General features: G+C 34.7%; 1 protein-coding gene across 5 annotated transcripts in view; it reads right to left on the bottom strand.

Moving 5' to 3' along the window:
• Positions 1-20,035, bottom strand: part of LOC144957710 (uncharacterized) — a 94,311-nt gene that overhangs the window by 14,946 nt on the left and 59,330 nt on the right. The window contains exon 1 of one of the 5 annotated variants that reach the window (XM_078889085.1): positions 10,900-11,006. The exons of 1 other annotated variant lie outside the window; for it this stretch is intronic. Coding sequence is in view for 1 of the 4 variants with exons in the window: in XM_078889082.1 (XP_078745208.1) it covers positions 780-824 (45 nt within the window). In the remaining 3 variants the exon portion in view is untranslated. Of the gene's footprint in view, positions 1-779; positions 1,038-10,895; positions 11,007-20,035 lie in introns of those variants that run through there. 3 more of the 5 variants (XM_078889087.1, XM_078889086.1, XM_078889082.1) reach the window with 3 other exon arrangements.

The raw sequence follows: 20,035 nt of genomic DNA, 5'->3' as shown, positions 1-20,035 counted from the left end.
AATTGATATCACCACCAAAACCATCTCCACCATCATCATCATCATTATTATTAGTATTATTATCATCATCATCATCATCATTTAGTTATTAATTTTTAAATCTGTTTTATTTGTTTATTTTATTTATTTGGACTGACTGAGATTATATTGGTGCTTGTAGTTTGAAATGTAATGCAATCTTTGCTCTGCTATACTTAGAATTAGATGCAGACGCTTGTCAGGCACAAAGGACTTTCTGACATGTCGTTAATAATTAATTTGACCCTGCTACCCATTCAGGCTGTAGTGGACTTGGGACTGGGAGGTATCGGTTTTGAGACAACCGATCATGGTGATAAGCTGTTATGTTTTACTTCTTTATGTATAGGAATATTGAATTTGTAAAATCCTAATGTTGAATGAAAGGCTTATATTCATATTTCATTTTCCCTCCTTCTTTTCAGGTCAGCTACCAAAAACTTCCTTATCCTGGATATTGGATGACTGTTCTCCTCCCACACTCAAGACCTGGTCCCAATTTGACACAATAATATCTCATTTTTCAAATGGAAATAAGCTTACTATGAATGTCTCCGACGTGCACAAAAAAATTGCTTATTCTTGTTGAGATCATAGAAGAAATGTATACTGACGAAATAGAAAAGGAAGCAAATTCTAAAAACTCAAAACTCTTGTTCTTGGCTCAACAAATAAAGCTCTGTTTGTCATCAATGAAAAGGTATCCTTATTCAACTTTATTATGGGCTTTTAAGATTTACGCTGGAGCTCCAAATACTTACAGCATGATGCGGACGACATTCTTGACACTTCCCCACCCTTCTCATATCAGGAAACTTGCATCAGTTTTCACCATGAAAAGTGGTTTTCATACAAATATTCATGACCAATATTTAAAACGAAAGTGTGCTACGTTGTCTGATGCTGAGCGGAAAGTTGTCTTGATGCTGGATGAAATACACATATCACAAAATATTTCATACAAGGAAGGAAAATTAGAAGGATCAGCGTCAAATTGTCCTATGATGGAAGCAAGCACTGCACAAGTTTTCATGATTTCTTCAATTTTATCTAAATCAAAAGATGTTGTAGCCATTATTCCTGTCAAAATGTAAATGCTGCTTGGTTAAAAGAAGCCATAAATAATATTTTAATTAAATTACACACAATTGGATTTTTTGTTTTATGCGTTATCTCAGATAACAACAGAATAAATAGGAATGCTTTTTCATCGATGGCTGGTGGAAAACTTCTTCATGATGTACCTCATCCTTTGAATCCTGATCTACGTTTATTTTTCCTTTTCGATTCTGTTCATCTTTTCAAGTGTATTAGGAATAACTGGCTCGTGCAGAAAGATGAGGAGAAAACATTCATTTTCCCAAACCCAACTACCACCACTGAAATTCAATTGAAAGCATGTTTTTCACATCTGAAGAAATTGTATAATGAGGAGAAGCCATCACCTGTGAAACTTGCACCCTCTTTAAATTATAATCTCTACACCCAACAACAACGGAGAAACAGAATGTAAAATTTATGTTGAATATTTTTAAAATCAGGAACGTCACAGCTTTGGAGCATTATGAAAGTAAATGGCAGTTCGACACCCAAGGCACACGGCTATTTATTTCCTTTTGCATCAAGCTATGGAATATTTTTAATGTTAAATACCCTTTTAAAGGAATCAGATTGAGGGATGACAGCTGTAAACCAATTTCTTCCTCTACTAATGACCAGAATTTGATGACATTGGAAGGAGCTGTTGAATGGTTAAACAAATGGAAAGATTTAAATTTACAACCAAGAGAGGGAACCTTATCCAATGAGACGATGACAGCTTTGAGTCATACATTGTCTGCGACCATTAAATTATGTAAATATCTTCTTGATGAGAATAGCTTTAAGTATGTCTTGTTAGGAAAATTCCAGACTGATGATCTAGAATTTCGATTCAGTCAGTACAGGCAGATGAGTGGATGTAACTTTCATGTTTCAGTGCAGCAGATTCTTGAAGGTGAAAAAAAGCTGAAAATGTTGAGTGTGCTGAAACTTGTTTCTGCGTCCAATGGAACTATCAAGCTGAAGGACATCTTGGACCCTCTCGAGGAAACAAGGTCACATGTAACCTCAACGTCTTGTGACAGTGATTTTGATTATTTCTCACCAATTTTATGTAATTGTGCCAACATTGAAATAAGTCAAGAGCAGTTGAAAGCCCTTATTTTTATAGCTGGATACTGCATTGTGAAACCACTGCGTTTGACAGAATGTTTGTATTGGAAACATGATTTTTGTGTTGATCGTCAGTTGCATGTAGAAGGATCAGAGGAAACATTTTCTTACATTTCGTCCTTGGATAGAGGTGGATTAAAGTGGCCCTCTGATTACGTTGTACAAATCGTATCAGAAATATTCAAGATTTTTCAATTTCTGATTGCAACTGAAGACCACGAGCAGAAATTTTTATCTAGTTTTAACCAGCGACTTCTTGTCATGAGATTAACAACTCAACGACTGACGGACTTGAATCTGTATGGGGGAAAGTGTCATGAATGTGAAAAAGACCACAAGGATATCGTTACAAAGCTTTGCAAACCAGCCATCAACATCTTTCTGAATAATTATTCCAAAATTATGTCAGACAAAGCGTCTTCTTCTAAGAACCAAAGGAAATTGAAAACATTTACCAAGAGAATCTAATTATTTTTTTACATCCACTCATCAAAACACCAATAGCTTTGAACTGTTTGTTCCTTTTACCTTCACCTACACATATTTCTAATGCAGCCTCAATCATTTTGATTGTGACGGTCCCAAGCCCGACTTAAATGCAGAGGGGAAATATTTTGTGATAAATTCTTTGGATTTTACTGTATAACTCAGAACTGGGCGAAAAGTGTGCAATTTTCATATCGGAGGTGGGTAGTCTATATTACTTGATAATCATAATGATTTCAACCGGTGTTTACTTATTTTAAGTATTAAAAAGTGCTCGAAATAAACCTCCTCACCCTCTTCCTCCTCCTCCTTCTACTACTACTACCACCACTACTACTGCTGCTGCTGCTACTACTACTCCTGCTGCTGTTACGCTTACAACAAATATTAATATCACAACTACTACTACTTCTACTACTACTACTACTACTACTACTACTACTACTACTACTACTACTACTACCACTACTACTAATACTACTACTACTACTACTACTACTACTACTACTACTACTACTACTACTACAACTACTACTACCTTTAATGTTTTTAAGATTAGATTACTGTAACATGCTAATGTACAATATACCAAATAATGTTGTCAACAAACTACAGCGGATTCAAAATCAAGCTGCTAAAATAATTTTGAAGAAAAAAAAAAATGATCAGGTCACACCTTTGTTATGGACCTTGCATTGGCTCCCTGTCAGGTTTAGGATTAAGTACAAAATTGCTGTAATGTGCTTTAACTATTTTAATCAAACTTCTCCAGCTTATATATCAGATTTGATTAATGTCTATTCTATACTCCCTCACGTCCATTAAGATCTAGCGGCCAATTAAATTTATGTGTTCCAAAAAAAGGATCGAAGACATCTGCGGATCGTGCATTTATTCATGCTGCTCCCGCTGTCTGGAATTCCTTACCATTTAGCCTCAGGAACGGGGTAATGGATTCCGAGTCATCTTTTAAAAAGAAATTAAAATCTCATCTTATGGAATGCTCACTAGATTAAAACAAAAATACAAAACAAAACAAAACAAAAAGAAGCATCCAAATTAGTAGACAACGCGTTTTTCCCTGATGTAGGTTAGTAAAATAGTTTTAAATTTCATAAAATTTTAACGAATAACTCTACCTGATAATAAATTTCTTTAGGTAAACATAGACGATTTGTGACATGGCTCTTACCCTCAGATGGTTCACATTTATCAGATTGTTTATGATTTCAAATGCATTGATATTGATTTCTAATAATAATGTTATGTATTTATGTGTATATTTATATCATATGCGGATATTTGTGGGAATATGAGTGCTTATAAATGTGTGTGTGTGTGTGTGTGTGTGTGTGTGCGTTCGTTTGTATGCCAATTTCTTTTAAAACTGATGTTTTACATCGGTGAATATTGTGCGCCTAGAGCTGTTTTACTATGGGATTAGGCGCTATATAAATTATTATTATTATTATTATTATTATTATTATTATTATTATTATTATTATTATTATTATTATTATTATTATTATAGGTAAGTAGTATCTGGCTACTACTATAATTAATTAGACACTACTACTATGCAGCTCTACGCTGCACAATTCACTGCAACTTTACTACCTGTCGGTCTACGCTTCTTCAATCGCCGCTCGCTTCGCAACCATAACCCTTAGCCACACGCCGTGACGTCACGATCTCTCACAAGCAGGCTATTATTACGATGGCTACGTCTGGACCCAAGAAATATCAAGGTAGACCACCCACGTCAATTTATACTGTCCTCAATCGAGACCTAAAACGCCTTCATAATAATAAAGAATTGAAATGAAAGGAAAACCTTATGAAATTAGCATCAACAGCAAAAGATCGTGTATTGTGGAAGGTAATGACACAGATAATAATAAAGGCAGCCGAGGCGTCCCGATCGGATGATTAGGAAGAAAAAGTCCTTAAGCCAGTAAGTCATTATTATTATTATTATTATTATTATATTATTATTATTATTATATTATTATTATTATATATTATTATTTATTATTATTATTTATATATTATTATTATTACATAAATTATTATTATTATTATATATATTATAATTATTATTATTATTTACATATAGAAAATATGATATTATACGATATATAGATAATTAAGTATATTTTATATGATATAAATATATATTATATGATAAATTATCTAAATAACTATTCAACAACATAACTACCATACACTACTATACTACTACTACACATACTACTACATACTACTACTAACACTACACTACTGTATTCACAACACTATACTACTTTCATACTGACTACTACAACTATACTACTACTATACAACTAACACTACACTACTTACCACTACTAACACTAACATACTACTCAACTAACTACCTACTTACACTACACTAACTACTACACTACTTTTACACTACTACAACTACACTACTACAACTACACATAACTACTACACTACTATCACTACACTACTACATACACCTACTACATACTAACACTACACTACTATACTACTACTACTACTACTACTAAACTACTACTACTAACACTACTCACTACTACACACTACTACTACTACTACTACTACTACACTACTACACTACACTACTACTAACTACTACACTACTACTTACACTACTACTACTACTACTACTAAACACTACTACTACTACTAACTACTACTACTATACATACTGACATAACACTATACTTACACATATATACTACAATACTACTTACTAACACAACTATCTACTAACACACTACTACATACTATCTACTCACACTACTACTACTACTACTACTACTACATATACTACTATACACTACTATACACTACTATACTACCACTACTACTACTACTACTACACTACTACTACTACTACTACACTACTTACTTACTACTACTTACTACTACTAACACTACTTACTACTACACTACATACTACTACTTACTACTACATAACACTACACTACTTACTACACTACTACTACTACTACTACTACTACTATACCTATACTACTACTAACACTACTCCCTACTACTACACTACTACCACTACTTACTACACACTACTACTACTTACACATACTACTACTATTTTTACAACCTAACTACCACTACTTACTACCAACTACTACTACACACTACTACTACTACTCACTACTTACTACACACAACTACTACTACATACCACTACTACTTTACACCTACATACTACAACTACATACTAACTACTACTACTACACTACTACTACTAACTACATACACTACTTACAACTACATACACTACTTTACAACACTACAGTAACACTACACTACTTTACCTCTACACTACTTACTACTACTAACTACTACACTACTTACACACATAACTACTACTACTACAACTCACTAACACATACACTACTTACTACACACTACCTATTTTCAACCATACACTACCATACTTACATACACAACAACTACCACTACTTTACAACACACTAACAACTACACTACTACACACTATTACAATACACTATTTACAACTACCATCACATACCACTACTTTTACAACACACAACTACATACTTAACACAACATACAACATACCATACAACTACATACTACTACACTACTTTTACAACAACAACTACCACTACTTTTACAACACATACAGTACACTACTTACAACACATACACTCACTACTTTTACAACACAACACTACACTACTTTTACAACGACAACAGTAACAACAGTACCACTACTTTACAACGACAACAACTACCACTACTTTTACAACGACAACGTAACAACCATACACTACTTTTACAACGACAACTAACTACCACTACTTTTAACGACAACGTAACAACCATACCACTACTTTACAACGACAACATACCACTACTTTTACAACACAACAGTATACATACCTACACTACTTTACAACGACAACAGTAACAACAGTACCACTACTTTTAAAATAAACACTACCACACTTTACAACGAAAACTAACAACCAGTACACTACTTTTACACGACAACTAACAACCAGTACCACTACTTTACAACACAACAACTACCACTACTTTTGCAACGACAACAGTAACAACCAGTACCACTACTTTTACAACGACAACAACTACCACTACTTTACAACGACAACAGTAACAACCAGTACCACTACTTTTACAACGACAAACAACTACCACTACTTTTACAACGACAACAGTAACAACCAGTACCACTACTTTTACAACGACAACAACTACCACTACTTTTACAACGACAACAGTAACAACCAGTACCACTACTTTTACAACGACAACAACTACCACTACTTTTACACAACGTACAACAGTACACTACTACAACGCACATACCACTACTTTTACAACGACACAGTACAACATACCACTACTTTTAAACATACACCACAATACTTAACAACCGTACCACTACTTTACAACGAACATACAACTACCACTACTTTTACAACGACAACAGTAACAACCAGTACCACTACTTTTACAACGACAACAACTACCACTACTTTTACAACGACAACAGTAACAACCAGTAACACTACTTTTACAACGACAACAACTACCACTACTTTTACAACGACAACAGTAACAACCAGTACCACTACTTTTACAACGACAACAAACACTACCACTACTTTTACAACGACAACAGACAACTACCACTACATTTTACAACGACAACAACTACCACTACTTTTACAACGACAACAGTAACAACAGTACCACTACTTTTACAACGACACAACATACTTTAAACGACAACAGTACAACATACATCTTTTACAACGACAACATAACAACTACCACTACTTTTACAACGACAACAACTACACACTTTACACGACAACAGTAACAACCAGTACCACTACTTTTACAACGACAACAACTACCACTACTTTTACAACGACAACAGTAACAACCAGTACCACTACTTTTACAACACAAACAACTACCATACTTTTACAACGACAACAGTAACAACCAGTACCACTTCACACATACTATTTACAACGACAACAGTAACAACAGTACCACTACTTTTACAACGACAACAGTAACAACCAGTACCACTACTTTTACAACGACAACAGTAACAACCAGTCCACTACTTTACAACGACAACATAACACCATACCACTACTTTTACAACGACAACAGTAACACAGTACCACTACTTTTACAACGACAACAGTAACAACCAGTACCACTACTTTTACAACGACAACAGTAACAACCATACCACTACTTTTACAACGACAACAACTACCACTACTTTTACAACGACAACAGTAACAACCATACCATACTTTTACAACGACAACAGTAACAACCAGTACCACTACTTTTACAACGACAACAGTAAACCAGTACCACTACTTTTACAACGACAACAACTACCACTACTTTTACAACGACAACAGTAACACCAGTACCACTACTTTTACAACGACAACAGAACAACCAGTACCACTACTTTACAACGACAACAACCTACCACTACTTTTACAACGACAACAGTAACAACCAGTACCACTACTTTACAACGACAACATACACAACATTTTACACGACAACAGTAACAACCAGTACCACTACTTTTACAACGACAACAGTAACAACCAGTACCACTACTTTACAACGACAACAGTAACAACAGTACCACTACTTTTACAACGACAACAGTAACAACCAGTACTACTACTTTTACAACGACAACAGTAACAACCAGTACCACTACTTTTACAACAACAACAGTAACAACCAGTACCACTACTTTTACAACGACAACAACCAGTACCACTACTTTTACAACGACAACAGTAACAACCAGTACCACTACTTTTACAACGACAACAACCAGTACCACTACTTTTACAACGACAACAACCAGTACCACTACTTTTACAACAACAACAACTACCACTACTTTTACAACGACAACAGTAACAACCAGTACCACTACTTTTACAACGACAACAGTAACAACCAGTACCACTACTTTTACAACGACAACAACCAGTACCACTACTTTTACAACGACAACAGTAACAACCAGTACCACTACTTTTACAACGACAACAGTAACAACCAGTACCACTACTTTTACAACGACAACAGTAACAACCAGTACCACTACTTTTACAACGACAACAACTACCACTACTTTTACAACGACAACAACTACCACTACTTTTGCAACAACAACAGTAACAACCAGTACCACTACTTTTACAACGACAACAGTAACAACCAGTACCACTACTTTTACAACAACAACAGTAACAACCAGTACCACTACTTTTACAACAACAACAGTAACAACCAGTACCACTACTTTTACAACGACAACAGTAACAACCAGTACCACTACTTTTACAACGACAACAGTAACAACCAGTACCACTACTTTTACAACGACAACAGTAACAACCAGTACCACTACTTTTACAACGACAACAGTAACAACCAGTACCACTACTTTTACAACGACAACAGTAACAACCAGTACCACTACTTTTACAACGACAACAGTAACAACCAGTACCACTACTTTTACAACGACAACAGTAACAACCAGTACCACTACTTTTACAACGACAACAGTAACAACCAGTACCACTACTTTTACAACGACAACAGTAACAACCAGTACCACTACTTTTACAACGACAACAGTAACAACCAGTACCACTACTTTTACAACGACAACAGTAACAACCAGTACCACTACTTTTACAACGACAACAGTAACAACCAGTACCACTACTTTTACAACGACAACAGTAACAACCAGTACCACTACTTTTACAACGACAACAGTAACAACCAGTACCACTACTTTTACAACGACAACAGTAACAACCAGTACCACTACTTTTACAACAACAACAGTAACAACCAGTACCACTACTTTTACAACGACAACAGTAACAACCAGTACCACTACTTTTACAACAACAACAGTAACAACCAGTACCACTACTTTTACAACGACAACAGTAACAACCAGTACCACTACTTTTACAACAACAACAACTACCATTACTTTTACAACGACAACAGTAACAACCAGTACCACTACTTTTACAACGACAACAACTACCACTACTTTTACAACGACAACAGTAACAACCAGTACCACTACTTTTACAACGACAACAACTACCACTACTTTTACAACGACAACAGTAACAACCAGTACCACTACTTTTACAACGACAACAACTACCACTACTTTTGCAACGACAACAGTAACAACCAGTACCACTACTTTTACAACGACAACAGTAACAACCAGTACCACTACTTTTACAACGACAACAGTAACAACCAGTACCACTACTTTTACAACGACAAACAACTACACACTACTTTTACAACGACAACAGTAACAACCAGTACCACTACTTTTACAACGACAACAGTAACAACCAGTACCACTACTTTTACAACGACAACAGTAACAACCAGTACCACTACTTTTACAACGACAACAACTACCACTACTTTTACAACGACAACAGTAACAACCAGTACCACTACTTTTACAACGACAACAACTACCACTACTTTTACAACGACAACAGTAACAACCAGTACCACTACTTTTACAACGACAACAACTACCACTACTTTTACAACGACAACAGTAACAACCAGTACCACTACTTTTACAACGACAACAGTAACAACCAGTACCACTACTTTTACAACGACAACAGTAACAACCAGTACCACTACTTTTACAACGACAACAACTACCACTACTTTTACAACGACAACAGTAACAACCAGTACCACTACTTTTACAACGACAACAGTAACAACCAGTACCACTACTTTTACAACGACAACAGTAACAACCAGTACCACTACTTTTACAACGACAACAGTAACAACCAGTACCACTACTTTTACAACGACAACAACTACCACTACTTTTACAACGACAACAGTAACAACCAGTACCACTACTTTTACAACGACAACAGTAACAACCAGTACCACTACTTTTACAACGACAACAACTACCACTACTTTTACAACGACAACAGTAACAACCAGTACCACTACTTTTGCAACAACAACAGCTTCCACTAATAATAGATAACAATTTACTATACCTACACAATCACAAGAAAATATATATCCGTACCTCCAGATCGACAATTGATAATGTTACATGAAAATCCTAAAACTGAATTATTGTCCTAAGCCCATGCACCAAACACAACAATATTTATCTACACAATTTATCTTCTCTATTACAATTCGTTACGGTCTGTTTCTTTTATAAGCACCCAACTTCGATACTCTGGAAAAACAGGTATTTAACAATTTAGCCAGAAAACTCGTCCTCCGGATATTGATCAATTTAAATGACCCTCATCTTGACAAAAACTCTCAAATCAGGGACTTGTTTTAAGACTTTGCGAAGTCCCAGGTTTGAGAGTTTTATGCCAAGACGAGGGTGATTTAAATCGATCGATATTTGAAGACCGCGTTTTCTGGCTAAATTTTTAATTCATGTTTTTCCAGGTTATGGCCATTTATTAATATATTGGTGTGGTTTAGCTGACAGTGTGTCAATTTTAATGCCGAAAGAATTTAACCTAAAAATAATTTTATGAACGTGTGGACGACGTGCGTCATTGATGCGGTTTTGCCGTGCTCAATCGTAGCCATCGTTATGTTATAGATAGTATGTGCTTGGCTAAGAAGCTCATAACATTGCCATCCGGAAGTATAACGGACCAACACACAAAACTATGTGTAACCTTGAATGTTTATAGTCTGGTTTATACAGTTTAGTGAGAACTACTCATAAACGTGGATGGCAAAAAGTAATAACAATGACCTGAGTGACGTCAACTGCATACTATCTATAGATAGTATGCGCTTGGCTAAGAAGCTCATAACATTGCCATCCGGAAGTATAGCGGACCAACACACAAAACTGTATGTATCCATGAACGTTTTTAGTCTTCCCTCATCTTTATTGATACATTCTTCACTTCAGTCAAACTACGAATACGTTCATTTCTCATTTTGAAAGAGTTGATTATTTGCGAATGAACTAAACTCACAAATGCACAACTCATAAACACAATAAATAGAAAGACATTGACGTCACTCAGCTCTTATTTTCTTGTTAGCCAACCATTTCTATGAATTGTTTTCGCTAAATTGTATAGATAGTTCGAAGATGACGTCTTTGTTATTGTTTTTTTTTTTTGCCATCCGTGTTTATGAGTAATGCTCACTAAACTGTGTCAACCACACTATAAAAGTTCATGGATACACACAGTTTTACGTGTTGGTCCGTTATACTTCCGGATGGCAATGTTATGAGCTTCTTAGCCAAGCGCATACTATCTATTAATCGACTACAAATGTTTAATGTTACACATAGTTCTGTGTGTTGCTACGTTATAGATAGTATGCGATTGGCTAAGAAGCTCATAACATTGCCATCCGGAAGTATAACGGACCAACACACAATTATAGTCTGGTTAATACAGTTTAGTGAGAATCACTCACAAACGCGGATGGCAAAATACAATAACAAAGGCTTGAGTGGCGTCATCTTCGTTCTATCTATAGATAGAACGAAGATGACGTCACACAGGCCTTTGTTATTGTTTTTGCCATCCGCGTTTGTGAGTTGTTCTCACTAAACTGTATTAACCAGACTATAAAAGTTCATCGTTACACAGAGTTTGTGTGTTGGTCCGTTATACTTCCGGATGGCAATGTTGTGAACTCCTTGGCCAAGCGCATTCTATCTATAGATAGTTCGAAGATGACGTCACTCAAGTCTTTGTTATTGTTTTTTTTTTTGTCATCCGCATTTATGAGTAATGCTCACTGAACTGTTTTAACCCGCCTATAAACGTTCATGGATACACACCGTTTTATGCGTTGGTCCGTTATACTTCCGGATGGCAATGTTATGAGCTTCTTAGCCAAGCGTATACTATCTATCGATAGTGTGTGCCAATGGGAAGTATAACGGACCAACACATTAAAGTATGTGTAACTTTGATCGTTATTTCTCTCATTAGTAAATATAAGTAACGATGGGACGAATGTGTTGCTTATCCACTGTGTAGCCTTGTTCTAAGCACTGCATATTATATAGAACGAAGGTCACGCAATTTTGGTCTTTGTTATCAGTTTTTGTCATCCACGTTTATGAGCACATCTGCTCAGTAAATTGTATTAACCAGACTATAAAAGTTACATGGTTACACATGGTTTTTTTTCTGTGTGTGTTGGCCCGTTATACTTCCAGATGGCAATGTTATGAACTTCTTAGCCAAGCGCATACTATCTACAATTTCTTCCCCAGCCAGAAGTACATATAGATAGTATGCGCTTGGCTAAGAAGCTCACAATATTGCCATCCGGAAGTATAACGGACCGACACTCAAAACTATGTGTAACCATGAACGTTTAAAGTCTGGTTAACAGAGTTTAGTAAGAATTACTCATAAACGCGGATGGCAAAAAAACAATAGCAATGACCCGAGTGACGTCAACTTCGATCTATCTATAATTTTAATATTTATTCCCAGACTATCTACGCTATTTACACCCGCTAGATCGCTCGCGCTGATGTAAATTTCACCCCTTTAGTTCTTTGTTTAGTCCAAAGACTGTAGGTACATAGTGTGGCTTCATGAATAGCTCGTAACGCGTTTGTCCGAGACAATAGACATGAATAGTCTTGGACTATCGTCATAGTCTCGGTCTACGAGGGGTTCCGTTGCCAATCCTCACTCACTAACATTGCCACTCTGGGTTCAAAATGATACAGCAAATACGCTTCTACAGTCGTAACGTCACTTCCTTTGTAAAGACGCATGGTAACTTAGTAACTGGCTCTAAACTATCGGAACAATGGCGGACGCCCTTATGAAATATTTCTCCGACGAGCATAAAAGTGTATCCAGAGGGGAAAAAAACAACATAAATCTGATCATGTTTTGACTTTTACACATTCTGATTACATAACATATGAAAAGTTCTAGCCAGCATGAAGAATAAAAAGTACCGATATTCTTTGTTAAGAACCACGATTGCCGCCGTTGCTTGACGACATCACATCAGACTAATGAATCGAATTGTACACTGTGTATACACTTGACATAAACAATTGTAACATTTTAATAGTTGAAAGCCAGAGGCGTAGCTTTCTGTTGTAATTTCTACATTCATAAAAACTGACAATAATATGGATAAAACATGCAAATGAGAAAAATTTACAACTAATTCTTCAGAGAGGCGAAGCTCGTAATATTTTTCATACGGGACGCGAATAACAATACCATTAACAGATGACACACAACCAGGAACTCAGAGTTCGGTGAGGTCAAATTAATAATTATGTCATTTTAATTGGATTCAGGAGTCTGATGTCACGCCGCCCGGCAACGGCGGCCATCTTGGTTCTAAACAAAGAAAATCATTACTGTTTATTCTTCATGCTGGCTAGAACTTTTCATATGTCACGTGATCAGAATGTGTAAAAGTCAAAACATGATCAAATTTATATTTTTTTTCCTCTGGATACACTTTTATGCTCGCCGGAGAAATATTTCATACGGGAGTCCGCCATTGTTCCGATAGTTTAGAGCCAGTTACTAAGTTACCATGCATCATTAGGAAGGAAGTGACTTTACGACTGTTGAAGAGTATTATCCATCTCTTGTATCAAAAACTGCGGTTGCTTTGAAAGCTTATAGATAGTATGAAGTTGACGTCACTCACGTCTTTGTTATCGTATTTTGCCATCCGCGTTTATGAGTAATTCTCACTAAACTGTATTAACCATACTATAAAAGTTCAAGGTTACACATAGATATGTGTGTTGCTCCGTTATATTTCCGGATGGCAATGTTGTGAGCTTCTAAGCCAAGCGCATACTATCTATAGATAGAATGCGCTTGGCCAAGGAGTTCACAACATTGCCATCGGAAGTATTACGTTCCAACACATAAAACTCTGTGTAACCTTGAACTTTTATAGTCAGGTTAATACAGTTTAGTGAGAACAACTCACAAACGCGGATGGCAAAAACAATAACAAAGGCTTGAGTGACGTCATCTTCTTTCTATCTTTTCTGTACAAAACTTGTTTGGTGTTTAAGAAATTAAGATTCAGTGATATTTTACATTAGTACATTGAAAGCCCCCCCCCCCCCCCCCCCCCTAGTGAACATAATTCAAGAATTGCAAACATGTACCGCTCTGGGTTGGTGTCCACTGTGTATTCATGGCTTGTCTCGTGAGAACTCTATGACAGTTAGTCGAGGATTGTGTCTTTGTGAAAGGCATTTCTCCTCGTCCTATCGAAAACGGGCGTTTTATATTCGGAGGATCACCCTGGTTTTTTATACTAATGTCTTTATCCGAAATATGTATATAAACACCTAACAGGCTGCTTGTGTCGTCTTATATATTACATATTATTATTTTTTTTAATTGAGCTTTTATATAGCGTAATATCCACTTAACGTGCTCAAAGCGCTTTACAAGGGGTCCCTGATCAACAGGAACATTTAACATGTAGGACGAGACATGACGCCTGTTTAATAATAATAATAATAATAATAATAATAATAATAATAATAATAATAATAATAATAATAATAATAATAATAATAATAATGCTGAAAACTTATATAGCGCTATAACTCCGAGACACCAGACTCTAAGCGCTTAAATTACAAATTACTTTGGCTGAAACATACTCATTCACACACACAAGCACACACACACACACACACATACACACACACAACACAACACACAACACAAACCAAACCTATCTTGCTTCTCATACCATCTACTAAAATCGAAACAAATATGTTTTAAGCGAACGTTTAAAAATAGACAAAGATTCTTTTTCACGAATGCTCTGCGGTAAGGCGTTCCAAATAGAGGGTCCGAAATGAGAAAAGGATCTCATTCCAGCATTTTTCCGAATTCGAGGGATAACTAGTTTTGTGGAATCACTGGCCGAACGTAAGGGGCGGGGTTTTGAATATCTTTCAATTAGTTCTGAAAGGTAGGAAGGGGCAGTACCTTCAAGACAACGATACACTAAAACACAAGCTTTGAATTTAATTCTTTTCTCAACAGGCAGCCAATGCAGGTCATGAAGTAGAGGTCCGGCAGAGTCGCACCTACGCTTCATAAATACTAGTCTGGCAGCGCTGTTTTGGACAATCTGAAGACGTTTCAGATTGTATTGCGAAACGCCAAACAACAGAGCATTACAATAATCCAATTTCGATAGTACGAGGGACACAACCAGGTGCTTGGTCACATCCTCAGATATGAACCGTCTAATGGAAGCAATCTTTTTTAGTTGGAAAAAGAGAGATCTAACCAAATTATTAACCTGATGCTCCATCGACAGTCCAGAGTCTAAGAATGTGCCAAGGTTTTTCACTTTGTCAACAATTTGAATAGAGGCATCCCCTAACTTCAAATCTGTTTCACTTTTCCACTTCCTGTTCCCCACATACAGCACCTCCGTCTTATCATCATTCAGTTTCAGTCTGTTCTCATTCATCCATTTCTTAACACTTTGGATACAATTTTTACTATTGGCTGATACTTCTTGTAAATTTCTCATATTGGAAACGCAGTACAATTGCGTATCATCAGCGTATTGATGGTAAGACAGACCAAAACTTCTGATGATTTTAGACAGAGGGCCAACGTACAAAACAAAAAGAACGGGTCCAAGTACTGAACCCTGGGGAACCCCACAATCAAGAAAGATTTCCTCCGATCTATATTCATCCACCGTAATAATCTGTTTACGATTAAACAAATATGACCTAAACCAATCAAGCGCTGCACCAGACACGCCATAAGTAATTTCAAGACGTTTGAGAAGAAGATTGTGATCAATAGTATCAAAAGCAGACGATAGGTCAAGCAAATTCAGCAAAGAACATGAACCATTGTCTATAACAGAGAGGAGATCATTAACAACCCTAACAAGTGCGGTTTCCGTCGAATGATGTTGCCTATAAGCAGACTGAAATTTTTCTTCAAGACAATTATTTTTAAGATGAGACAGTAATTGTTTCAAAACAAGCTTTTCTAAGATCTTAGAGAGAAAAGGAAGATTAGAGACAGGGCGATAGTTTTTTAAGTTCTCTTTATCGAGATCAGGTTTTTTCAAAATGGGTTTGACATGAGCAACTTTGTAAATGTCTGGTACAGCACCTGACTGCAACGAATTATTAACAATACATGTAAATGGTGTTAAAATTACATCAATGCATTTTTTTAAAATGGCAGTATTTAAGGGGTCTAAATCACAACTTTTAGTTGGAGACGACATAATGCAATCACGTAAGTCAGCTTCAGTAATCTTTGAAAAATGTGTTAACGAATTACCATGAAACTTGTCAAATGTTGTAGGGATCGATTCAGACGAGAGTTCCTTCCTGATGGTATCCGTTTTTTCTTTAAAATATTGACCAAAGCGAGTTGGTAGATCTGCACGATCGATTAAAGATGGGAGAGCTGGTTGCGTCTGTTGTCCCAGCAGTTCCTTGGTCAAGGCAAAGAATTGTCTCGAACGTCCCACGTTTTTGAGGCTTTCTTCATAGAATTTCTTTTTGGCCCTGAAATTGACGGCTTTTGCATCATTTCTAGCCGCGATGTATCGCTTCTTATCGACAGCATCTCTGGACTTGAGCCATTTTCTTTCTGCCCGCCTCCTGGCTAATCCATTCAATTTTATTTCGGTATTATACCAGGGTGCTTGACGTCTCACTTTTACTGCTCTAGTTGTTAAGGGAGCATGCTTGTCCACCGTACCGACAATTGACTCGTGGAGACCATTCGCATCATGTTTATTTTTAACGTTATGGTCAAGGTCTTGTTTAAAATGTTCATGTTTATATTCTTCAAATTACGAGATGTTATCATCTTTTTTACTTCGTGCTTCATTGGAAATAAAACGCAAAACACAATTAAATGATGGTCAGAGATTAATTTATCAATATTTGAGACAGGTGAAGAGAGAGAATGTTCAATGTCTGTAATGACATGATCTATTGTGTGGCCATGGTTGTTTGTAGGACCGCTTACAAGTTGAATATAGTTGTTTGTGTCAATAATCTCCCGAAATACTTTCGATTCATTTTTGTTTCCGAAATAATCAATGTTAAAATCACCCATAAAAATATTATGCTTTTTGTTAATGGATTGCATAGACATAAATTCTCCGAACTCAGATAAAAAATCAATTGTTGATATTTTGTTTTGTTGGCTTGGTGGTGGGCGGTAGACACAGTGAAACGACTTTTTAAAATTATTTTCATGAATGGCAAATCCAGCGTATTCAAAACTTCTAAAATTCTCATGGTGAAATGATATCTTGTCAAAGAGTGACAAGTTGTAAATAATTGCAATACCACCTCCTTTCCTCCCAATGCGTGGAAATGATTTAATACAAAAGCCTTCGGGTGTAATTGCTTTCATAATTGGATCATCGTATGAATGATTAAGCCATGTTTCCAAGATGACAAAAATATTAATTTTATGATCTTCAATAATGTCGATTATGTCTTGAGTTTTATTACGACACGATCTAACATTTAGTAATCCAATTTTTAAACTGGTATGATCACTACGGCCAGGTACTCATTTTACACCTGAGTACGGTGAGAGAATGTGAGAAAAGAGTCTTTTCCAAGGACCCAACTATGCGTCGAACGAGGTTCGAACCCAGGACCTTCCGATCCGCTGTCAACCAGGGAAGAGATAATAAATTATAAATGAGGTCAGCCTGTTTTCAAAACATTAAAGTCCAATTTGAATAAATCTATTCTTACACTATTTGAAACAACCCAAAATTATTTACTAAACAATACCACTGAATGCAACTTTATGATTAGTCTATTTGTTCACGGTAAAGAGAAACAACACATCATTGCTGTAAACATTTGAAAGTTTGAGTCGTATTTTATTGCAAACGATGAAAAGATCAAAGAAATTCGGCATTGTTAGAAAAATGTTTGATCTGTCTATCACTATTGTATTCAAAATGCGTAACGTCAAATAAAATATAGACGAAGCCCGCATGCAAAAAACCTCAGAGAACCGCATTTTGTAGATAGGAGGAATTTGGGATATTACTTGCACACGGGACTTTGACCGGACTGTAATATATCAACGTTTCGGGTTTCACGTAAATGTGTTTTTACTGGTATGTTTCATATGTTTTTGTGAGCAGATTATAATTCAATTCAATTCAATTCAAAAGTTTATTTTTAGTTAATTGTCAATATAACTCATACAAGAATTTAATATTTCCATCAACAAATCAAGTAAGTAAAATCAATAATAAAGCACAGCAAACAATGATAGTAATAATAATGATAATATTAATAATAATACTGATAATGATAATAATAATAATAATAATAATAATAATAATAATAATAATAATAATAGTAATAATAATAATAATGATGATGATGATAATGATGATGATAATAATAATGATAACAATAATAATGATAATGATAATAATAATAATAATAATATATAATAATAATAATAATAATAATAATAATAATAATAATAATAATAATAATGATGATAATAATAATAATAATAATAATAATAATAATAATAATAATAATAATAATGATAGTAGTAGTAGTAATAATAATAATAATAATAATATAATAATAATAATAATAATAATAATAATAATAATAATAATGATAATAATAATAATAATAATAATAATAATAATAATAATAATAATAATAATAATAATAATAATAATAATAATAATAATAATAATAATAATAATAATAATAATAATAATGATAACAATAATAATAATAATAATAATAATAATAATAATAATAATAATAATAATAATAATAATAATAATAATAATAATAATAATAATGATAGTAATAATAATAATAATAATAATAATAATAATAATAATAATAAATAATAATAATAATATAATAATAATAATAATAATAATAATAATAATAATAATAATAATAATAATAATAAATAATAATAATAATCATGATGATTATAATGGTGATAAAAATAATGTAAAAGTATTTTAAGATTTAATTAATAGATAAGTTATTTATTATGGTGTATTAATAATTAATAATTAAAATAAAATCGTGAGACAAAAAAAAGAAGAAGTCCTTGGTACAACTCTAATAATTCACATGTTATGAATCAACATAAAA

This window comes from Berghia stephanieae, chromosome 12, assembly GCF_034508935.2.
Source record: "Berghia stephanieae isolate SIO BIC M18660-M18661 chromosome 12, UCSD_Bste_1.3, whole genome shotgun sequence".
Taxonomy (NCBI): domain Eukaryota; kingdom Metazoa; phylum Mollusca; class Gastropoda; order Nudibranchia; family Aeolidiidae; genus Berghia; species Berghia stephanieae.
The sequence above is the reverse complement of the archived record's forward strand: the minus strand, read 5'-3'. Positions and strand labels throughout refer to the sequence as shown.